Here is a 25,648-nt window from a genome sequence, read left to right as displayed (position 1 = left end):
TGACATCCTGTTATGTCCTTCAAGATTTTTAATTCGATTAGACTAGGGGAGAAAGGGACAATAACACTTTGAAAGTGTGTGTGCATATGGGTGAATGGTAGCAGGCAAAAAAAGGAGAAAAACTTTTCAAAATGCACTCAATTTATTGTCTCACGTGTACAGTGCTCAAGTGAAAAGGTGACTACAATATTTACAGAAAACGAATAACAAACAGTGAATAACAGAACAGTGGTGGGAAGGGGAGCACGAGAGGAGCCAAATAAAATAAATAAATAAAACAAAACACAGCTAACTATTTTTAACAAACTAAACTAACTACCAAAAATATATATTTTTTAATATACTGTATATATATTTGTATGGGGTTTTAAGCATTTTTTATAGATAGGACAGTAGAGAGAGACGTCAGGAAAGCACAGGGTGGAGCGGGATCGGCAAAGGACCTGGAAATGGGAATAGAACTCAGGTTGCCGAGGGCTCTGTATGTCGACGCACTAACCACGAGGCTATTGGCGACGACACCAAAAAGAAAATGCAGAAAGAAAAGATTTTCGGCATAGAAACGCCCTAACTAAACTACCCGACCTAACAAAAAAACAGTGGAAAAAACATACAGAGGGAGGCACTCTCTCCAAAACCTAGTGCGTCTAATACAGAAGGGGAAAATGTCCTTTGTGTTACACAATGTATGTCACGCGACCTACTTACCTGCCTACATCTTCCCAGCCTCAAACACAACGTGATAACTGGAAAGACTGAATAGTAAAATGCAACTATACACTGTACAAATCAACAACAAAAGGACTTCTATCAGGTATTAAGCACACGTAAAACAAAAAAAGCGCAACAAATCACACACAACGTCGTATATAACACATTCTATATGGTTGTATCCTGTTTAATGATTATGATTCTGCTATAATAATTATGATAGCAGAGAGATGTTGGTCACTAGTTGTTAACTGGCTGTTGTTAATGTAGTAATTTAGCTCTTAATTTTGCTTCTTAGGGAATTGGATCTGACCGATCCGTTTGTTGACTTGATTAAATTGATCTGATTCAATTTTTAGAATTTACACTTTATCAACTAGACATCCAGCGTCTTAGTCGACTTTAGTGTATCTTATCAATTTTGTTTTACTACTCGTGGCCAACAATAATTCGAACAAAATGATGATTTTACCATGAGCAAGGTAACACGAGAGCTGGGCTATGTTTAGACTTTAAATTTACACAACACGAGACAAGGATTCTTTATGGAACAGACTTTATTTGAGAATCTACTCTAATACATTAAACTAACCTACCAAACACATGGAACTAAAATCAATGAACACACACGCACACACACACATACTGAAGATGAGATTTATGGAGTTTGCATGAAGTTCCCAAAATTCTAGTACTAGCTGCTAGTTCTTTAAATTCAACCTGAGAAGACTCATAAAGCAGAGATTTCAGCCTATCATTACTGCAGTAGGATTGATTCGCCCAGTTCAGCAAGAGATGATGATTTGTTTGTTACGTTCAAGTTTACAGCTGACCTTTTGTTTTCCTCCTCTGGCTGAGGTCAGGGAATCCCGGGCTGTGGATTGGCTGCTGATGCGGTCGTTGGCTGACATATTTCTGGGAAAGCCCTCTGGTGATTGGTTAGTTTCTTTGTGACGTGATGACGCGCTGGAAGTTCTTCGGAGAGTCTGTTTGCAAAGACTAAGCTTTGAAGATTTCTGCAGTCACGAAGTTTGATGAAGTGTTTGTAGTTCTGGAGTCTCGCTAGACTGATGTTACGGCTGTGAGTGCTTTGTAGCGCAATCAATAAGGCAGAAGAGCCAAAGATCGAGAGAGCAAGCAAGCGAAGGCTGTGTGTCACATAGTTTTAAGCGGGCTGATTTGGAACACCCCAGAGGTGATTGTCCCAACTGATGCGGTTGCAGGGCTTAGCCACGCCCCGCACGGTTCCTTTTCCGTGCATACATTATATGCTAATCAATTTATCACGTGGAGAAAATGTCCAAAAGACTTCGCCGACACCTCTACAAAGTGTTGTAATCATGCATATTATACCGAAAATCAACATTTCATTCACACCAAGTTATTGTTAATAAATCAATAAATGAAGGCAAAGATTATAATATCATAGGTTCCAATAACATATCAAACAGAAAGCATATTATTTGGGAGTATATTGCTCTAATACTTTAAATGATTTTAAATGATTGTCTTTTAAAATCGTCATGCAAGGTTCTGTTTCTTTTGTTGTAAGAGAAAAGAACACGGGTCAGCATGTAAAAAAGAGGAGAGGGAGAAAGCACGTGTTCAGAGGTCAGGGAAGTGTCACAAGGTGTGGTGATTCTCCCAGCTCCCAAATCTGCCCATTTGTGTTTATTTGGTTATTGATTTATGCTGATGCTGGGTTAAAGTTGCACTGCACATTTGGTCCTTTAATGGCCTCAGACAGAGGGAGTCCTTTATTCCTTTGGTTGATTTGAGTCACGTTATCACTGTCTTAGTGTTTTACAGATCTGGAGATTGTCTTCTAAATCACCCTTTTTCCGGGGTCTCTTACAAGGGTGCGGGCGAAGCTGATCCGCAGGGGGACAATCAACCATTTGTGCGGACATAGTTGCAAAACAAGAGGGGTCCTCTCTTCTCCTGATTGAATTAAGTCTATCACTGCTTTGAGTAGATAATGACGAGGTGCTGACAGGAACTGACTCAGAATATTGACGTCACATGATAGTGATGATTAGTTTAACCTTGTGATGAGTTGATTCAATGGCGTATCTGTGTCTGATCGATAGAAATCCTACAACAGAATCAAATATCAACTTCTGTCCCAATCGTGCCATTTCCTTGTCACGTTATATCCTAATAAATTACTATTTTGTCTTTTGCTTTCTGAAGTTTAACGGTGATGTTCTGTAGCTGATGAATGAATTTCTTCATTTCAACAATGAATTTTCCAGCCTTTGATGTCATCCCACTTTCGTCTATTTCTTCATCTATGGGTGTTTCTGCTAGTTTGTTCATGTCTTTGAGCACACTGGTATTTTTGAAAACTGAGATCATAGCAAGCACAAAGTTAAATCTGCCAAAATCTGCTTCTAGTGATGCAGTTGAATGCATATTTGCAGATATCTGTGCAGTCAATTCAACAACGTCTTCTATCTGTATGATGTCTTGGTCTTTCAATATTTTCTCAGTATTCTTAATTTCGTTCATCTTTTCAATCATAGGCTTGATTTTATCCTGAAATTTTTTCAGTTCAGCTTCAATGTCTTGTCTTAATTTTGTCATTTTCTGCATTTTATTAGAGCTGCTTATTCCACTGAAAAATCTAGCAGCTCTTGGCGCCAGTATTCTTATGACAACAACATAAGCAGCAGCAGCAGCAAGAAGAGAAGTTCCCAGAGTAAATGGAGCTGCAACTATTCCTGCAACCAGAGCAACACCTTCGCTGATTCCCAACCTTCCTGCATGTCTGGAGTCTTCAGTAGAACGTCTGTAATCTTCTTCAAATTCTTCGATAATACTGTGCAGTCTCTCTGTGCACTGTTGGAGTTCATGGTGATCTCTCTCGTAGAGCTCAATAAATTCATCTCTGAGACGACTGACTCCAGCTCTACAGAAAAGAAATTAGTTTATAATTATGGAACAATTTGTAATATAAATGTTTTATTAATGGTAAACATATTAGTTGATATGCAGATGACATTGATAATATGTTATTTAATTTTATTTCAACAGTACATATATTAAATAATTTAAACTATTTATTAATGTTGCGTTATAATATGAAGAATGTCATGTTTGTTTAAACACCCAGTTATGGCAATCTTCTGAATTAATGAATAACAATGTTCTCTCACATTATTTCGAGAGGTTCATCCAAGCTCTTGCGCCGGCAGTGATGAGTGGATGATGCCACTGCTGCTGCAATTACATAACACAAGTGAACCATTATAATGTGCATCAGAACCTCAGGATCTGCTTTTGTCCCGAGTCAAGAAACGGGTTGAATTGTTAATGACCCCTTACATCCTCCATTCAGTCTATTCAGACTTTTACCTTCTGTCTGTTACAGACTGGTTAACATGAGAACTGTCAGATTTCAGACTAATTTTTTTTTGAAGCTATAAACATTTTAAATACCATTTGACTTGTACATTCATATTATCTTTATTTTCCATCTTGTGTTAAACCATAAGGTTATTATGTTTAATATTTTTTGTTGTCTGCTAAGCAATGTATTTGGTACCTGCAACTACATTGCACATGTGTGCCTCGTACTGGTCACAATACTTGGCTAATAAAGTTGATTAAATTCTTGTGATTCCTAATATGGATTCCTTATTTTATATTAAATTGATTTAGAAATATGATATGTTAAGTAATGTCATAATGGTACTTTGGAAAGTGAATTATTTTCTCTGTTATATCAGCATCATTTCTGCTTTTTCATCTTATGTTTTCAGACTTCTTGCATTTATTAATTTTTATCAGTACTGCAATTTTCAAATAGGTTAAATTTTTGCCCACCTAATTCCATGACGTGACGTAAAGCCCCATTGTTCTTCCTCTCTTCTCCAGCTTTCCTCATATCCTCCAGGTTCTTCATCCATTCATCTTTTCCCTCCTTCTTCAGTCTGGGAATCAAGAAATCCAGATGTTGAAGAGTGAAAGCGCTGTCTGATTTAAGTGTAATCTTAGGCAGAATCATGATGATCATATAAGCTTCATTCAGCAGGTTGGACTTTTCATTTTTAATCTTCTCAAGATCGCTCTTCACTTTTCCTTCTATTTTTGTTTTATTCTCCGACTCTGTCATGTTTCTTTCATGTTCCTTTGTAATGTTTTCAAAAATGTCCTTTTGAAAGCTGGTTTTAGGCTTTTCACCAGTGTGTTCATCCTGCTGTTTCAGGTCACCAAATGGCAAAGTGATAGTCTTTGTCTTTGTCACATATTTTTGGTTCTCTCTAAAATGTTTGCTGTAATGACACTTTCCTGTACACACAGTGCATTGATTGTTTTTCATGACTGAACACTTTGAAGGTTCTTCATCTGAGCAGCCCCATTCATGACAGTTTTCCTCACAGTCGGAGCAGCAGGTTGCATTTCTGTTCCACCACCATTCATTTTCAGTGGAGACTTTCTCTTTCACAGCTGTTTTGACTGTAAACTGAAAGTTTTCACATCTCTTAATCTTGTCTCTGTTCTGTCTGAGGGCTTCTTGAATCTGATTAAGTTCTTCAGTTTTTAACTCTTTTTCACTGATTCGTTCCTTCAGATTGTCGACACAGGCCTCGAGTCGTCTTCGCTCTTTCAGAACATCTAATGTCATCTGAACACTTTTTCTGTTCATTCTACCCAGAAGTGTGAAGAACTGATTCATGCTTCTCTCTCCCATTTCCCATGATGATCTGTATATGTGCTCATACTCTTCATCTCTTTGCTGTTTTTGCTGGTTGTTGAATAAGAAGTTAACAGGTCTATTTCTCTCATCTCTTCTGCAGGGTATTGCTGCTGTTTTAATGGCATTAAAAGCATCTGTTGGAGGTCCTCCATCTGAATGTGTGAATAGAAACACTATGTTCTCCTCTATATCTCTACCAAACAGAGACAGAACTGAGTGAAAGATGTAAAACTCTTTGTCAGAGAGTCGATTCTGCGACGCCTTCATCACTAAACACACTACATCAATATTATGAATCCCATCCTCATCTGAAAATAATCTGATCAGATACTCAGAAATTTCTCTATCTTTCTCGTGTTCTTCAGTGTTTCCGTATCCTGGAGTGTCAATGATGGTCAGAGATGTTGGGTTTTCTTCAACGAACACCTCATAAACTGTGATCTGATGTGCCTGGAATTGTGATTCATCTATATCTTCTTCTGTGATTTGATAAAACTCTTGATCTTCAAACTTCACTCCCAGTATGTAGTTGATCATGGTGTTGATCATGGTTGTTTTCCCAGCACCGGTTTCTCCCACCATCAGTATGACTTTGTTCTGCTTGTTTCTGTCTTTTTGTCCATATGTCCATCGCCTGACCTTTCTGTTGGTCCCATCAATATATTTTATTTCTGTTTTAATTTCATAAAGCGCTGGAGGACCTGGATTTATAAGTGTGGCATTGTGACGTGATCTGCAACAAAGAAATAATTAATATAGCATCAAGATGAGATTATCTCAATCCCTTATTATACTGCATAAAAGATAAACACAAATGCAAAAGTATCTGAAACACGCTCAAAATAATGTTGTACTTGGTTTTATTGTCCTGTATTTTGTGCTCTCTGACATTTTCTGATCATACTTAAAATTGTGTGTGCCTGTGGCCCACCCAATGATAAGTTTGTAATTTTCCAAATGGATGTAATTTATTAAACGATACTAATAAACGTCTTATTTCACTGTAACTTTATTAATTAACAATATTAAATGCTTGTTTTCATGGTCAATTACAGGTCGTTTCTTAGTTTTTACTCTTCCTATAGGTGCATATCATCATACGCTTGTCAAAATGATGATTCGTCCGTTTCTGTTAGTCCCACCCACAATGCTATGTTTACGACGTAAGGATATACTAGTAAAATGCACGCGTTTGTGAAGTTAAAAATGAAACCCGACAGACCACCTGAGGGTGCTATCGATCGGAAACATCTGAACTAGGGTTGTGCCGATAGACGATTGTATCGTGTATCGACGATAGTCAGAATTCTGACTCGCGAGTTTTCTCATCATAAACAACAAAGTGCAAATGTATGTGCGATGTAAGTATAAGAGATTTATTATCATACGGTGTAGATTCACTGATTATAACGGGAGTGTTTTTGATGATGTTCTTTGGTAATGTAATTCTTTGCTTGTTTTCTGTAAGTTAGCTGCTTTTTGAATAACTGAGAAAATGTAAGCATTAGTAAATTACGATGTTTCTATTAATTTGTTATCATGTTAAATACAAATTCAGTCATATTAGAAACATTAGGCTGCTTTTAGCTTTACGCTGGAGTTGGTTCACTTTCCGGCAATGAAACAAAGTAAATAATTATTTAAATAAATTAGCACGATAATATCATGTATCGGCGATCTCACAGGCTGACGATAGGACGATATGAAAATTGAGCATATCGCCCAACACTATTCTGAACCAAGCGTGTTTGAAACATCATATTAGCATAGGTGCAGTGTTTGATCCGCTAAACAGATGCGTCCTTTGTGGAAAGAAACACATAAACATTGTTGTGGCGACCAGGATCTAGCACAAACTGCATAATTTGCACCTGCGTACATTTCTGCGGCACTTGATGTGCGTGAACTGACAGAGACGTTTGATTATGAAATCATCAGCGAAGCCCCGTTACACACTGAGGTAATGCTTTTTAATAAACTTCCATTAGCTAAACAGCTCAGATACAACTTTTAATTTTAATAATGTCCTATTAGTAAATTTTGAAATGAACATTAACATAACAAATTACTAATGTTAATGCATGCTTTAGAAGTACTGTGTAATGAACCTTGGTGCTGTATTTTGTGTTGGTAATTTGACATGCAGTTTTCATATGCTACACACCTGGCCCACCCAGTTTTATGTAGGCCCACCCACTTAAACATTTCTGGCTACGCTAGTGGTGTGTGTCCTGTTTTTCTCTGCTCTCCTTTCAGCTTTCTGTGATTTCTTTAATAAATGTTGCAGTTCGGATCTCATGTAAATTAGGGCGGGCTTAATCACCACCATTGGTCCATTAGTTCTAGATTGACAGCTCTTCCTCCAGCCAATTTTTTGTCTCCACCATGAGAGGTTTGAGTTCCATGGCAGATGACACTTATGGGCTTGTCAACGTAGCGTGTCAACGCAGGCCATAAATAGATGCATGAAATGTGCATCATCCGCTTCTTTGTCTTCAGAAGCTGCATGTTTGTTGAGCATGGGTCTACATCTTCAAAGAAATTGTGTTGTGTGTGTGAAATCATTACAAGAAATTGAGGTCTGAAAACGGTCAACGATTCAACTTAAGTCTAAAGCGTAACTTATGGATTCGTAAGTCAAAGCCATATGACCGTTTAGCCAGAATGAGAGCCTTTTTAAAAAAAAAAAATTAAAAAATGAATTGTTCTTACACAAATGCATTGATTCGTTTCAGAAGGCCTTTAGTAAGCCCCGGAACCATGTGGAGTACATTTTATGATGGATGTATGCACTTTTTTGAGCTTCAAACTGGCAGCCAATCACTACCATTATAAAGCTTGGAAGGGCCATGATGTTTATTAATATAATATAGGACAATATTAATATAGGATAAAGAAGAAAGTCACATACACCTAGGATGGCTTGAGGGTGAGTGAACTATGAGATCATTTTAATTTTTGGATGAACTGTCCCTTTGGGGCAATCGTTATGCATGCTTTTTTTAAAGCAAGTCTAATTAATTATATGCTTTAGGGCACCAAACAGGCCAATTCCATCCAAAAATATGATATCTCTGTCAGATTTTGTGACAGCATGGCAACCACTACCCAGTGTCACTCAGTGGGTCATAAATACTATCAGAAATGGTTACAGAATTCCATTTGCATCCCGTCCACCTGGAGTGTGAATCTTTATGCACCTCACAATCTGATCCAATTCTGATTCTAGGATTCAGGATCCGATTCTCAAAAACAAATCTACTTTTTTTCATGTATTGATTAGTTTACGGACTTAAGAAATCTTAAAATAATAATGATTTAATTACATATGTACAGTAATTATAAGTACTATTTAAAATAACTACAAATTAAAATGTTACAATAAATAATGAAATAAAAATTGCTTCAAAACATAAAAGCTTTGCTCTTTAAATAAAGAGCAAAGACAAATTACAAGTGATAAACAAAGTGCTTTCAGTATGATCATCTTAACATTTTTCATTCAAGTGCTGTGTGAGTGATTTTTCTCTCTTAGCTTGACTGTTGTTTGATTATTACTGGGTAGTGACGTCAAATGGTTGCACCGATTTTGGCTCCGTTATGTTGATCCCCCTGTGTTACAAAAATGTTATCTGTTTTCAATTTGAGCCAGAGCGCAAAATTACTGAGGATGAAAACATTTAAGACATTCAGTATAAATTAAATAAAAAAGAACAAGATCAGAGGGTTGAGGAGGCAAGAGTGGGGCAAAAATGGATGATGTCTCTGGCTTTCGCACCAGAGGAAACTTCATAATTCCTAGAATTATTGGCTGAAGTACCCGCTTTTTAGCATGTTTGCATATCAGGAACTAGGAACAATTTTAGTTCTAGGAACTCCTTTTACAGGAACTAAATTACGTAAGTGTACACTGACTGGACAAACACATACGAAACACGGGCAGTCTTAAAAATATATGTAAAAATATTTATTCTAAGAATGTGAAAAACAGCAGTAACAGCATTGAGCTGTTGTCTGCAGCACTATTATTTTCTCTCTGCACTACTTTTTGCTCTTTCAGTCATATAAATGATGTGTTTACAGTCCATCTCTGTTATCAAGTTATCTCTGTTAAAGGTGACTGGATGAAATTTTCACTTTTGTAAATTTTTCTCTTTCCATGGCGACGCGTCATTATTGTCAAGTGACACACCGCAGCGATAATAACGTCTCGGTTACGTACGTAACCCTCGTTCCCTGATGGAGGGAACGGAGACGTTATGTCGTGACGACATAGGGGATTTACTTGGGAGCCCCAATCATCTCTGATTTAAGAGAAAACGCCAATGAATATTGGCTAGTGGATTTTGCATACCTGCGCCACTCCCCGTGCACACGGGTATAAATAGGCGGCAGGTGCATCCACTCATTAGGTTTTACGCTGAGGAGCCGAGAACGAGTCCCTGGCAACCAGCGATGGTTCGAGATTGTGGCATGGGGACATAACGTCTCCGTTCCCTCCATCAGGGAACGAGGGTTACGTACGTAACCGAGACGTTCCCTATCTGTCGGTCACTACGAGTTATGTCGTGACGACATAGGGGTCCTATGGAAAGCGCCACAACCTGAACCCCGTCACAACCTTGTGGCATGCAGATGCTGACAAGCGAGCGCGTGACAGACAAATGCCATGCGAAAGGTCACAACCTTCCCATCGCCCCAGCGCAAATTCGCTAACCTTGGTGCCCGCAGGGACCACTGAGTACATCGCTGCTGGAGATAGCCAAGCCGCTGTTCCTTTCCCCACAGAAGTCGGAAGGGATTTCGACCTTCAATGAAAGATAGCTTCAAGTCTTTCCTATTTGTTGTTACAGCTTGGCAGTAACGACGGGAAGCGAGCCTTCCAGAGAAGGGCGCCACGGAGGCCACATCCTGCCCAAGGGAGGTAACATGTGGAGACACTGATATGGACTGACCCAGGCCTGGGGCAGTACTACATATGACTGGACCCTGGGGCAGATCCTACCTAGGGGTAGGGAGGAGAGCTGCCAGCAGGGCCTGACAGAGGACTCTGTCAAAGGGAAGACACGGGTTTACCGTGAGGGAAACCTTACCGTGGTATAATACACGTATGGGATTACCCGAAGGAATCAAGCCATACGGACACCTAGCCCAGTACAGGGGCTGACCGGAGACCCGGGCAAGCTAACACAAGTACTGGGCCTGGCGTCAGACTGCTCCGCCCAGTCTGACTGCCGGGGTGCTGGAGGAACTCCACCAGGGTTCGCCGTCCGGGAACTGAACTGGAGGAGGAAAACGGCGCCGTATCCCCGGTGAGGGGAATGGCGCAGCAAGCGTGACACCGGCCAGCTCTTCCCGCCACTTACCTGTTACCCAACACACGGAAGAAACTGGCTCGGCGGAGATTGTAAAATCTCGCGAAGGTGTTCGGTGTCGCCCAGCCCGCAGCTCTACAGATGTCCGCCAGAGAGGCGCCGTGCGCCAACGCATAAGAGGAGGCAACACCCCGTGTGGAGTGAGCCTTCACCCCCAGGAAGCACGGCTCGCCTTGGGATTGGTACGCCAAGGCGATGGCATCCACTATCCAGTGGGCCAACCTCTGCTTGGAGACAGCCTTCCTTTCTGCTGACCTCCGTGGCAGACAAAGAGCTGCTCAGAGCTTCTAAAGCTCTGGGTGCGGTCCACGATATGCGCAACGCTCTTACGGGACACAGCAACGCGAAGGCTGGATCTGCCTCCTCCGAGGGCAGCGCTTGCAGGTTCACCACCTGATTGCGGAAGGGTGTGGTGGGAACCTTAGGCACGTATCCAGGCCGGGGTCTCAGGACAACGTGAGAGTAGACCGGCCCGAACACAAGGCACTCTTCGCTCACCGAAAATGCTTGGAGGTCCCCGACCCTCTTGATGGAAGTGAGCGGTCAGGAGCGCTGTCTTAGCAGACAGGAACTTAAGCTCAACTGAGTCCAGCGGCTCAAAGGGACCCCTCTGAAGCCCAGCCAGGACAATAGAGAGATCCCAGGGGGCATCAGGGGTGGCCTAGGAGGTTCAACCTCCTGGCACCCCTCAGGAACCTCACGATGAGATCGTGCTTTCCCAGGGACCGGCCGTCCACTGCATCGTGATGGGCCGCAATAGCAGCCACATACACCTTCAAGGTGGAGGGTGACAGCCTACGCCCAACCTTTCTTGCAGGAAAGAAAGCACTACTCCAATCGTGCATCTTCGGGGTCTTCTCGTGAGAAGAACACCAGTTTGCGAACAGACTCCACTTCAGTGCATAGGCTTGCCTTGTTGAAGGAGCTCTAGCCTGAGTGATGGTCTCTACCACAGTCGGTGGGAGACCGCTCAAGTCTGCCGCGTCCCGTCCAGGAGCCACACGTGGAGGTTCCACAGATCTGGACGCGGGTGCCATATGGTGCCAAGCCCCTGAGAAAGGAGGTCCTTCCTCAGAGGGATGCGCCAGGGAAGAGCTGTCGCAAGGAGAAAGAGTTCGGGAAACCAGGTCCGGGTGGGCCAGTACGGCGCAACCAACAGGACCTGCTCCTTGTCTTCCCTGACCTTGCACAGTGTCTGTGCAAGCAGGCTCACTGGGGGAAACGCATACTTGCGTAGAGCCCGAGGCCAGCTGTGTGCCAGTGCGCCCGTGCCGAGGGGGCCCTCGGTCAGGGAGAAATACAGCTGGCAGTGGGAGGACTCGCGGGAAGCAAACAGGTCTACCTGAGCTTCCCCGAATCGACTCCAGATCAGCCGGACCGTCTCGGGATGGAGTCGCCATTCTCCGGGGAACGTGAGTTGTCGTGAGAGCGCGTCGGCCGCACGATTGAGCTCCCCCGGAACATGGACAGCACGCAGCGACTTGAGCCGCATCTGACTCCAGAGGAGGAGATGGCGGGCGAGCTGTGACATGCGACGTGATCGTACACCTCCCAGCCGGTTGATGTACGAGACAGTCGCAGTGTTGTCCGTACGGACCAACACGTGCTTGCCAAGCAGCAGTGGCCGGAACTGCCGCAGGGCCAGATGCACTGCCAACAACTCTAGGCAGTTGATGTGCCAAAGCAGTCGAGGCCCTGTCCAGGGCCCCGAGGCTGCCTGCCCGTTGCATGTAGCGCCCCAGCCCGTACTGGAGGCATCCGTCGTGACAGCGACATGCCGGGACACTTGTTCTAGGGGCACCCCGGCCCGTAGAAAGGCAAGGTCCGTCCAGGGGCTGAAGGAACGGCGACACTCCTGTGTGATGTTCACACGAAGTGTACCGCGACGCCATGCCCACCTCGGGACTCGGGAGTGCAACCAGTGCTGAAGTGGTCTCATATGAAGCAATCCGAGCGGCGTGACTGCGGCTGCGGATGCCATATGCCCCAGGAGCCTCTGAAACTGTTTCAGCGGAACCACAGTCCTGCCTCTGAAGGAACTCAGGCAGTTCAGCACTGACTGGGCGCGGTCCTCTGAAAGGCGCGCCGTCATACTCACCGAGTCTAACTCCACACCAAGAAAAGAGATTCTCTGCACAGGGGAGAGCTTGCTCTTTTCCCAGTTGACCCGAAGCCCCAACTGGCTGAGGTGCCGGAGCACCTTGTCCCTGTGATCGCACAATTGTTCTCGCGACTGGGCCAGAATGAGCCAATCGTCGAGATAATTGAGGATCCTGACACCCACTTCCCTTAGCGGGGCAAGGGCGCCCTCTACGACCTTCGTGAAGACACGGGGAGACAGGGAGAGCCCGAAGGTGAGGACCCTGTACTGCCATGCCCGACCCTCGAACGCAAACCGTAGGAACGGTCTGTGTCGCGGAAGGATCGAAACATGAAAGTAAGCGTCCTTCAGGTCGATCGCTGCAAACCAATCATGGGGCTGGACGCATTTTATAGTGCGCCTGTGCGTCAGCATCTTGAACGGGAGCCTGTGTAGGGCCCGGTTCAGGACTCGCAGGTCCAGGATTGGTCGAAGACCACCGCCTTTCTTGGGTACGATGAAGTAAGGGCTGTAAAACCCTTGCCTCATCTCGGCTGGAGGGACCGGCTCGATTGCGCCTTTGCCAGGAGGACAGCAATCTCCTCGCAAGAAGACAGGCGTTCGAGCTACCACTGAGGTCTCGAGAACGCCACTGAACTTGGGAGGCCGCCTGGCGAACTGAATCGCGTGGCCGAGTCGAATCGTGCGCGTGAGCCAACGAGACGGGCTGGGCAGCGTGAGCCACGCCCAGACGCCGTGCAGTGGCTCCAACGGCACGATCGACGTACCTGTGGTGGTGCAGCGAAGGGAGTAGGCGGGATGGTACAGAAGGCTGTGCGTTCTGAGGCATCCTCGCAAAACTCCCGGGTCCCAGAGGGACTGGCTAGAGGTGCGTGGGGAGGCACTGCGTCCCGAACCGCACTCTCTTGGCCGCTGGCAAGATGGGTCATGGGCGAGAGTGAGGAAGCAACGTCGCACACTGTCAGCCCGTGGACCTGAAAACCCAGAGGGAAGGAATTTGCTCTTTCTGTGATTTTGTGGGTGCCACCGCCCTTGGGCCAGCGGCGGAACAGAAACAAAACGAAACACAGGATTCTCCACCCGGCCCTCCTCCGGGGAAGGAGCGACGCTATCCTCGTCGTCTCCTGGGAAAGAGCAACTCCAACATCTCCGGGTTGCCAGCGTCAGGGCCGCCTCGTCGACTTCCGTGACTTGGGGCCGGCTGGGACGCTGGGACGCCGCACTCCTGCGAGGCTCGACGCCCGGCCTAGGTGCCGATTCAGCACAGGGCGGAGCGGCTCTGGAGGACGCAGGAGGCGCCCACGGCGACGAGCAGACGGAGGCCTGGCCCCGGGGGCAGCGATTGACGGTGCATCACGCCGGGGCAGGATGTGCTGAATCGCCTCTGTCTGCTTCTGGACTGCCGAGAATTGCTGGGCAAAGCTCTCGACAGTGTCGCCGAACAGCCCAGACTGGGAGATGGGGCGTCGAGAAAGCGTGCTGTCGACATCCTTCATCTCAGCCAGGTTGAGCCAGAGATGGCGTTCTTGGACCACCATGGCGGGCATCGCCTTCCCGAGGACCGCTGTGACTTTCGTCGTCAGAGCGAAGTCAGTCGCCGCGGCGCAGCTCCTGCATCAACCCCGGTCGGTACTACCCTCGTGCATTTGTTTGAGTGCCTTGGCTTGGTGAACCTGCAGGATAGCCATGGCATGCAGGGCAGAGGCTGCCTCGCCCGCCGCACTATAAGCTTTGGCCGCGAGCGCGGCCGTCAGCTTACAGGCTTTGGACGGGAGACGCGGACGATTCCTCCAAGTGGCGGTGTTTCGTGGGCACAAGTGCACCGCGACCGCTCTCTCCACCTGGGGAATGCCCGCGTACCCCCTGGCAGCCCCGCTGTCGAGGGTAGTAAGGACGGAGTCGTGGATGGCCGTAAAAGGGGCCATCCACGACTTCGTCAGCTCCTCATGCACCTCCGGGAAAAAAGGAACCGGAGTAGGACGCGGTTGTGAGCCGCGCCTCGCTCCGAGGAACCAATCATCCAGCCGAGAGGGCTCGGGACTGGGCGGTCTGTTGACCTCCAGCCCAATGCTCTCGGCTGCCCGGGCAAGCATGGCCGTCAACTCTGGGTCTGGTGAGGCGGCGGCGACCACACCTGAAGGGGGCAACTCCGACGCACCGTCATCCTCAGAGGGCGTAAGCCCGTCCCCCGATGCTGCGATCGACATCGTATCTTCGGGCGGCGCACCGAATGAAATGCTGGGCGCCCCGTGGGACGAACCAGCGAAATCACCCAGGAACCGGACGAGACATTCGCTGCGTGAGGAGTAAGAGGTCCGTGGGGACGTACCCGGCGGAGAAGCTCTTACTGTAACCCTCAGATCTCCCAGAGCGCCAGCCGGCGATCCTCTACTCGAGCTAGAGAGATCGGGACGGGTGGCGGCAGAGGGTGCCAATCTTTTCAGAAAAGAAAGGCGAGATCGCAGTGATGTCATGCTCATGCGCCCACAACAGGCGCATGAGTCATCCACGAACGCAGCTTCGGCGTGCTGGAGACCCAGACACCGAAGACAACGATCGTGTCCGTCATCCGCAGACAGGTAACGACCGCAACCAAGAATACACGAACGGAACGACATCTTGAAAAAGACGCGACCGTTCGTGATTTTGCTCTTTTAGGATTTGCTCTCTCAGTTGAAGTGCCCAGGGGAATCGCTGCTGGTAGGGACTCCGCTGACTGCACCGTGACGCCAACCAGGAACAAAATAAAGATGAAGGCTTTTGTGGAGATCAGCACTCTTCTCATCCACTCGGCTCCGAAGCAAAAAGCTAATGAGTGGATGCACCTGCCGCCTATTTATACCCGTGTGCACGGGGAGTGGCGCAGGTATGCAAAATCCACTAGCCAATATTCATTGGCGTTTTCTCTTAAATCAGAGATGATTGGGGCTCCCAAGTAAATCCCCTATGTCGTCACGACATAACTCGTAGTGACCGACAGATAGGGAACACTGTATGACAGATGGATCGCTTTTATTTCGTTTTTCCTTTTTTATTTAATATATTCACAAACTTGCTTACCATGTCATGGACAATCTGATATTCTGATTCACAAATATACATATTTACATATAATTCTCATTCAAACCCGCCCCCACATGTGTACATCACGATGTGGAAATATTTGCGTAATGCCACCCAAATGTTCACGCAAAAAGCACTTTATGAAAGCAAAAGCACTTTATTTAGCCTTCCGAAAGTAGATACAGTTAGGAATCATTGATTACTTACAACAGAACAGCACAACTTTGCTATGACAATCTGGCGCTTCAATCAACGACTAAGTATGTTTTGTTATTAGTTTAAGTATTTGCTATTAACTGTTCAAATGCAGAGTTTTGCGCATTGTGTGTGCACGTGTGCGAGAGAGAGACAGGGTCACATCACAGTGGAGTCTGCTGTCTTAACCGCGGCTTGTGTACTGCAAATACATTCGAGCATCAGCACTGTGTTTGTCACGCGACTCTGTTCCTCTTTCGGGCTTGAACTGATGGTTAAACTAAGGACATTATTAACTGTCTTTATAAAGCTGAAGCTCGTGATCATGGTAAGGGGCGTTACATTTCCGACGTGCGCTTGTGGTGTTCGGCCAAACACAATGCACTGGGTCAGCTGACCAATCAGAGCAGACTGTGCTTGTCGGAAGGAGGGGCTTTGTAGAAAATTACGCATTTGAGAGAGGCGGGGCATAGAGGAAATACAATAATGTACAGTATTTGAAAAATAATGTGTTTTTTGAACATTAAAGCATGTCAACATATTCTGTTACACCAAATACACAAAATAACGATCTTTAAAATAGCATCATATGACCCCTTTAACATCAACAATTGTGGCGTCCTCCATCCACTGTTTGCTGATGTTTGTAAATGCCCCACATAAAGATGTATGCCGCTTCAGAGTTCCTACTGCTGTTGAAAATGCAACAAACAGCTGGGTGGAAAATAAGTTCTCCAAGATCTGTCCTAGCGGCTAGTTCCTAGAACTGTGGCCCCTGTGGCTATTGCTTGTTGATGCTAACCGAGAGGAGAGAATTTGCTGTAAGGAGCTACAATTTTTAGCTATAGCTGTTCAAGTTAACTTGTAAAAATCATCTGATATGTCACATGAATGCATTACACACAGAAACATGTATTTTGAGTTGTGTTGCAGTTAAAATAGCAACAGGTAGCACCTGCAGCTCAACGAATGCAACATCTTATACCACCACTTAACATAACTGACACAGCATCTAAAATAATGTTGCACCCCACTGTCCAAAATATGTATAAAACTATGTCTTTCTCTCTAACCAGGGCTCTAAACTGCGACCAAAATGGTCGCATTAGTGACAATTGTTTGAGACTGTGCTAGTTAAAATTTGAGGTGGTCGCATTTGTGCGAGTGCATGGTCCGCGCTGCTCCAAGGCAAAGCATCTGCTCCATACAGCGTGTGTTGCAGAGCCACAGCACATTGTAGCAGGACCAGTGTTAATTTTGACAGGCATTTTTTTATTTAGTCTTAGTCTTTATCTTGAGACGAAAATGCTTAATAGTCTTAGTCACATTTTAGCCATTTGAGTCTTTCATAGTTTTAGCTGACGAAAAGTCATTGCATTTTTGTCAACTTATAGTCATTACTTTTAGTCAAACTGCAGTTAACAACATTTATTTTTGTAGCTATTTTATATGTAGTATTAAAAAAAAATTGTCATCAATTCTTCTCTCTTTAGACCAAATCAATTAAGCTTATGAGAAATTTGATTCAAGGATTGAATTTGGAAAAACTGGAATACATTTCCATTTTTGGTAGATACCAATGAAACTAATTTTTCAGATACAGTAGGTTTACTTAAGTATACATTTATTTAACATCTTTTGGTTAACATTGATGACAGATAATTAGGAATGCTGACGGAAGGTATGCGTGTAATACTGACACAAATTCAGTTCTCACCCACCTGTTTATGCTCACTTAAGCCATAGCAGACTGTATTTACGTGAGATACTCTTCACGATAGACATTTGGACTTCCGTGTGTGTATTTGAGCACTGAGAACGGATCGTGCGCTGTATGAGAACTGAAGAAGTGGAGTGTGCGCGCGAGAGAGCACTTCTATCAGCGTGATTCCACCTATCCCGCCTTCACTAACTTTAAGTTAATCGACAACGAATTGTGACTCCCGGGAAAAAAACGGGACGTCTGGTCACCCTATCCCTAACCCTTCGGGTGCTGAGGCCATTGTTTCAGATCGCTAGTTCGCGTTTTAGCCTATCCGTCCACTGTGGCTGCTATACTGCAAACGCCCCTTATCCAATGACAGAGATGCACATTCTGAAAGACAAGACAGTTAACTTAGCCTATAGGATGTATTTTGAATGCCCGGTAGTCCTCAAATAACATTTTAGTCCCGTCTCGTCTTGTTAACGAAGACGTGGCATAAATTTCATCATAGTTTTTATCATCGGATACAGGTGCATCTCAATAAATTAGAATGTTGTGGAAAAGTTCATTTATTTCAGTAATTCAACTCAAACTTGTATATTAAATAAATTCAGTGCACAGACTGAAATAGTTTAAGTCTTTGGTTCTTTTAATTGTGATGATTTTGGCTCCCATTTAACAAAAACCCACCAATTCTCAACAAATTAGAATATGGTGACATGCCAATCAGCTAATCAACTCAAAACACCTGCAAAGGTTTCCTGAGCCTTAAAAAAAATGGTCTCTCAGTTTGGTTCACTAGGCTACACAATCATGGGGAAGACTGCTGATCTGACAGTTGTCCAGAAGACAATCATTGACACCCTTCACAAGGTGGGTAAGCCACAAACATTCATTGCCAAAGAAGCTGGCTGTTCACAGAGTGCTGTATCCAAGCATGTTAATAGAAAGTTGAGTGGAAGGAAAAAGTGTGGAAGAAAAAGATGCACAACCAACCGAGAGAACCGCAGCCTTACGAGGATTCAAGAATTTGGGGGAACTTCACAAGGAATGGACTGAGGCTGGGGTCAAGGCATCAAGAGCCACCACACACAGACGTGTCAAGGAATTTGGCTACAGTTGTCGTATTCCTCTTGTTAAGCAACTCCTGAACCACAGACAATGTCAGAGGCGTCTTACCTGGGCTAAGGAGAAGAAGAACTGGACTGTTGCCCAGTGGTCCAAAGTCCTCTTTTCAGATGAGAGCAAGTTTTGTAGGACCAAGGTCCTAGAGTCTGGAGGAAGGGTGGAGAAGCTCATAGTCCAAGTTGCTTGAAGTCTAGTGTTAAGTTTCCACAGTCTGTGATGATTTGGGGTGCAATGTCATCTGCTGGTGTTGGTCCATTCTGTTTTTTGAAAACCAAAGTCACTGCACCCGTTTACCAAGAAATTTTGGAGCACTTCATGCTTCCTTCTGCTGACCAGCTTTTTGAAGATGCTGATTTCATTTTCCAGCAGGATTTGGCACCTGCCCACACTGCCAAAAGCACCAAAAGTTGGTTAAATGAGCATGGTGTTGGTGTGCTTGACTGGCCAGCAAACTCACCAGACCTGAACCCCATAGAGAATATATGGGGTATTGTCAAGAGGAAAATGAGAAACAAGAGACCAAAAAATGCGGATGAGCTGAAGGCCACTGTCAAAGAAACCTGGGCTTCCGTATCACCTCAGCAGTGCCACAAACTGATCACCTCCATGCCACGCCGAATTGAGGCAGTAATTAAAGAAAAAGGAGCCCCTACCAAGTATTGAGTACATATACAGTAAATGAACATACTTTCCAGAAGGCCAACAATTCATCTAAAAATGTTTTTTTTTTATTGGTCTTATGAAGTATTCTAATTTGTTGAGGTAGTGAATTGGTGGGTTTTTGTTAAATGTGAGCCAAAATCATCACAATTAAAAGAACCAAAGACTTAAACTACTTCAGTCTGTGTGCACTGAATTTATTTAATACACGAGTTTCACAATTTGAGTTGAATTACTGAAATAAATGAACTTTTCCACGACATTCTAATTTATTGAGATGCACCTGTATTAGTTTTACCTCATCAACGCCTCGTCTTAGTCACAGAAAAAAGGTTCGTTAACGAATATTTTTCGTCGTCGTCTTCGTCTCATTTAGATGAACATATGAAGAGAGGTGCTTTCAGTGTGAGTGCTTCGGTTGTATAGCCTGGTTATACAATCTATGGTTTGTACCATAGACTGTAAAAAAGATGGACGACGCGCCTTCACTCACTTCCATTGAAGAAAAGTGAAGCCATAAAATGACAAAAAACATCTTTGAAAACAAATATTTGAAGTGAAATTTAATTATTTAGTTTGTCTCGCGTCCCATTAGATTACATGGAGAGGGTGGGGTTTATGACCTATACTGGGACCAGCCACCTGGGGGCGATCGAGACGCGATGGCTTCACTTTTGAGGATTAGTGTGGCACACTTGGTTTATACCCAGCACGAGCGCTAAGGTGCATGCGGCAAAAATGACGCAAATATTGAGGAAACGATAGTGGACGGAGGATTTTCAAATGAGGATTTTCATTCATTTTCAAATGCTTGTTAACTTTGCTGTTTACCTCACGTTAAGCTATGGAGGCTTCCTTTAATTTTTTTTAGTTATTTATTTGATTCCTCAGTGTTTGCTAAATGTTCTGTAATTTATTAGTCGGTATATAACACAGCATGTGGTTTAGAATAATCTTATTAGTTTTTGTTAATAAACGTTATGTAAGCTAGTTTGTCATTGTAGCCTACTGTTTTATTATTGTTGTGCTATTTAATTAAGAATAACAAGGAATCCATCTTTTGTTTCAGTCTTAAAAAGTGAAAGGTGAATAGATGTAAGCAAAACAGACAATTATATTTTCTTGTAGAACATATAACATAGCAAAAGAGGAATTCCCCTTCACAAAATTCAAATCACAAATAATACTAATGATGAAAAAGAAAGAGTTGAATGTTAACCACTTTCGTTACCATATAACTATAAACTATGATAAAAGTTCATCAGCATGCATTGATTTATCCCATGTTGTAGCAAAAAAAATAATAATAAAATTGCGACCAAATTATGTGCTTGTGCAACCAACTGAGAAAGTTGGGAAGAAACAGTCTAGAGCCCTGCTAATACTGGGTACACACTAAGATTTTTAAAATCTTATAAGATTTTCAAAATGTGAAAGACCACAAACATGAGGACAAAAAAATCATAGATTTAACCGTTTTGCTCCAATAGTGTGTTGGTGTCCTTGGGGTTCCCGCCACACATCAGGATTTCTGATCGTAAATATTCAACATGTTGTTGGAAGGGGAGAAATCAGCCCGATTATCTTGTGGTGTGTACCCAGCATAACATAAACACCATGATACAACATCAAAGTTCTGCTTCAAAGGGAAATGTCTCAGCTTATGTATGTAACTGAGGCCTAGTCCACACATACATGGGAGTTTTTCCTTCTTCTATTTAAAAAATAAAAAAAGCTCTGTCCACATGAAAATGCAAAAACACACTATGAAACGTGTCAAGTGCATGCCAAATCAACAGGTGGCGATATAATCTCAACCGTAAAGCCATGTTGGCCAATCAGAAGCCTGAAAAATGGTTATTACCATAGATATATATATAAACACTAGATCTCTTAAGGCGGAGTCACTTCCGGCATCATAGGGCGGCCATCTTGCCACAGGGAAGCTTTCTGGCAAGTTCTGAGGTAAGATGAGTGATCAGCACGAACATAAATCTTCTTATCTCGCTGAAATCTTGACGGATTTACAAACGGTTTGGTTTCTTACAAACGTTATTAACGTGGCTATAATTCTGAATGCTGTAACATGTTGAAATTGCAGATTGTTATAATTATTCATATGTATGCAGTGTCATAACTACATCTCTGACGTTGATAACAAATCAAACCGTTTGAAAATCGGTAGATAATTGAGCAAGTTATGGTTATTTAAAAAGTACATGCTTCATACAACACAATGTTACGAGTGAGCGAGCACCCTGTGGCAAGATGGCCGCCGTGTGCGGACGTCGACCTCCATTGGCCAACAGCGCATAAGAGGTATCTAGTGTTTATATATATATCTATGGTTATTACCAGTTCTGTTCTGCATCAAACAAAGGACATAACAATGCGGCCTCTGACATCACATGCAAAAATCTCAGGTTTCGATAACACTGCAATCAGAGTTTTTGAAAATCTTCACACTGGCAGGAGTTTTCAAAAATGTTTGGTTTCAGTGATACTGTGTTTTGCATGTGAATGAATGACCAAGAAAAAGCTGCTGTTTTGAAAATACCCGCATTCGTGTGGACAGGGCCTCAGTCCATGTGAAGGAAACAAGACACTGAGTTGCATTGCCACTTCAATTGACAATTAGAATCTGATGACGTGCATTTCAGTCTTCTATTTATGGTCTCAGTGATGTGCTACGGTATGTCACTATATCCATGTGTTCAGCCAATCAGATTGTGGTGTTTAGCTGTGCTTTAGACACCAGCTCATGCAGAAGTGTTCACAAAGCGTCATGACTTAAGTGTGTAATGAATAAAAACAATCTCTTACGCCATAGTGAGAGGTTCATCCATGCTGCTTCGTCAGTGGGGGTGGATAAATGATGACACTGTTGCTGTGATTAAGAAAACAAAAGTGAATACATTTTCTGTTTGTATACAATATAGTCATTTATCACATATTACAACTATTCACCAATTGTTGCACCGACCATTAGGGCAACCACATCTAACATGCCCCCATTTATTTTGAATAATGAAATTGAGCAAAGATAAGGAAAGTTTGTTAGCATGATAAAAGTGCTTCCACATGGTGATAAAAATAAACCATTAAAAGCCTTTTGGACTACAAGTGTTTATGTTTTGAACGAACCAGATTTAAGTGTGTGACATGAAAGTAAGCATACGTGATGTATGCTACAATGGGAGCATGAAATGCTACAAATGTGAACACGATAATATGTGACCAGGTGTATGATGAAGTTGCAAGTGTTCATGTTGAAACTTCAGAGGGTAAAGAAAATTGTGATCCTGAGGTGAAAAGATGAGACACTTCCTAAGAATTCGGATACTGGGTCATTGATTAGCCCCCCTCTGTTAAATACTGCAACACCATTCTGTTTCATAATAATGTTGACTGGCTAGCTGATTAACTTTTTTTTATACATAATGATTTTATTAGTTTAATAATTATGATCTTACCTGAATAGCAAGTGGTAAATGAACTGAACTCAATTTCCTCAAAAGTAAATATAAGAGGTAGTTCAAGTTGCTTGTGATGTGTTCAGAGAATTTATTTAAAGTGTGTTCCCTGTACTTGGGATTAATACTATAAGGTACTGTAGTAAAGACTATAAGACAAAAAATAATACATTAAAAATAATAATTCCATACAGGCTATATATTTGATTAGGCTGTGCATTGTCTGGGAAACACTGATTTACTTATTTAGAAATGCACTAAAAGGGTGGAAATCTGTTGGGACACACAGTAATGTTTTCAAAGCTATTACTCATTAAATATTCACTTAGTTGTGACTGAAGCTATTAACAAAACATTTCAGTTCGATTTGTTCTCATTCATTATATCTTGCTGCTCATAATGGTTTATACTTCTTGATGAATAATTAGCATGCTTTGACATTAACTACCTGCACAAATGTGTACTTATTTGTAGTGTATATTTGTAATGCCTTTTATTTTCACAAATATGTTTTCAAATTATAATAAAAATTGTTCATGTTAAATCATTCATTTACAGGCATTAAATCTGTCTGGATCACTCAGCGTTGTGTGACTTACATATTACAAAAATGGTTTGCTTTTACAATATTGACGCTGTAATACTAACCGAAGTAATGAACATTTCTATCTTATAAATAAAATGACTGATTCACAGCAGTCTGCTATAATTTCTTCAAACGTTATGTAGCAGTTTAGGATAATACTGTACTGCCAGTATCCTGTGAAGAAAACATTTAACCCTGCCAATTCAACATTATATCATTCAAGAGAAAAGGCAGAGAACTGAAACATCATTGTCCGTAGTATCATGCATATGAAGCATTTAAACTGATGTCCAATTAAGGAGTATGCATTCACATTCTGATGTCCTAATTTGTATGGTTTTCTTTCATTAACACTGTAATGCAGCTTTTTACTGTAATGTCAATAGATTAATCAAGAAACAGATAGCTTTGGGTTGACAGGGCACTTCCCAGGTGAAGTGAGGTAAAGTTATAAGAGATTTTAAAAAAAATCAAAGTGAAAGTGAAAGTGAAGTGACGTGGCCAAGTATGGTGACCCATACTCGGAATTTGTGCACTGCATTTAACCCAAGTGCACGAACACACACCCAGAGCAGTGAGCAGCCAATACTGCGGCTCCCGGGGAGCAGTTGGGGGTTCGGTGCCTTTCTCAAGTGCACCTCAGTCGTGGTATTGAGGGTGGAGAGAGCGCTGGTCATTCACTCCCCCCACCTACAATTCCTGCCGGACCTGAGACTCGAACCTGCAACCTTCGGGTTACAAGTCCGACATTAGGCCACGACTCAAGTCGTGCTCAAATCAAGTGGATAAATGTAAGAAAAGGCTGGTATTATTACACATTCTGTCTCCTTCGTTTTCTGAAAAGTTGGCCACGCCCTCTGACTGTGTGTCACTGCACTCACAAAGTTACAACTTACAAACTGTACATTATAGAGCACACAAACAGGCACACACATTCTCACTATTAACACTCGACCAACCTTGCACTCCTGATCCAAGCTGATCCTGATCTTGAGTGCTTGCGTCCCAATAAAGTACTGCGATGAAACTGGAGAAGTTCAACCTCCACAGGTCCTGCTCGAACAGAGAAACTGTGCTTCACAGTAACATTAAAAAGACTAAACTACATTTAACATGTACAGAACCATCGATCCAAACAAGTTGTGTATTGTTTAAACTTTAAAGTGAGCTAAAATGGCACCAAAAAAACAGCAGCACATTTTCCTCTTCTCTTCCTCTTCCACTCTCCTTTGGTCCCGCCCAAAACAGGCTGAACAGTTAAACATGTACAGCAGAGCAGAATAAAATTAACATAAAGAAACGATTTCAGAATGTATCTATAAAAATTTACTTTTTAAGATGTTTGCAAAACAAAGCGCAGGATGAGACGTAAGAAACAGCTTAGATGATGTTTAACTGTAATGTTACTGCTGACATCAGTAGAAATATTTAAAGGCTACAGAGTCCAAAAGGGACAAGGTGATGGATGGAGTATGAGATGGAAGGAAAACTATAGTCTTGCTTTCTCTCGCAAATGTTTTGAGTTCTCCGTAGAATGCTTTTGCTTTAAAAGAGCCCAAGTTTTGCAAACAAACAGAAAGTTACGGTGAAACACAAGTCTTGTGCAAGTGAATACAAGAGCATTTAAATATGTTTATCCTCGTGTGTGTGTGTGTGTGTGTGTGTGTGTGTGTATGTGTACAGAAGCTCCGAAAAAGGCAAATCAGTTTTCAGCGCGATAGATTATGTCAGGCTTTTGCTTAATCATCGTCACCACTAGATGGCATCAATGTGTACTGTAAAACCTTTGGATAATGAACCCATTTTTAGCACACTTGAAAGAAAGAGATATCTCATAAAGAAACAATACTATTTTTACTTCTTCTTCTTATTATTATTTATTAATATATTTATTCATTTATTTTGGTCATTTGACATTATAAGCATCAGTAAAGTGCAGCTTTCTTGTC

The 25,648-nt window shown here is 42.9% G+C and overlaps 1 protein-coding gene across 2 annotated transcripts; it reads right to left on the bottom strand.

The window, feature by feature from the left end:
• LOC131537172 (uncharacterized) lies at positions 1-24,914 on the bottom strand. Of its 2 annotated transcripts, none has more exons than XM_058770464.1 (5): positions 24,659-24,914; positions 22,464-22,527; positions 4,540-6,146; positions 3,870-3,933; positions 1-3,622 (listed from the first exon to the last, which is right to left on the bottom strand). In XM_058770464.1, exons 2-5 carry the CDS (start codon positions 22,484-22,486, stop codon positions 2,869-2,871), a joined length of 2,448 nt encoding a protein of 815 aa, XP_058626447.1. In that variant the 5' UTR covers positions 22,487-22,527; positions 24,659-24,914; the 3' UTR covers positions 1-2,868. The 2 variants fall into 2 exon arrangements, with proteins under 2 accessions (XP_058626447.1, XP_058626448.1); XM_058770465.1 differs by having other exon boundaries at positions 3,870-3,930.
• Positions 24,915-25,648: the final 734 nt, after the last annotated feature.

This window comes from Onychostoma macrolepis, chromosome 03, assembly GCF_012432095.1.
Source record: "Onychostoma macrolepis isolate SWU-2019 chromosome 03, ASM1243209v1, whole genome shotgun sequence".
NCBI classification, from domain to species: Eukaryota; Metazoa; Chordata; class Actinopteri; order Cypriniformes; family Cyprinidae; genus Onychostoma; species Onychostoma macrolepis.
The sequence above is the reverse complement of the archived record's forward strand: the minus strand, read 5'-3'. Positions and strand labels throughout refer to the sequence as shown.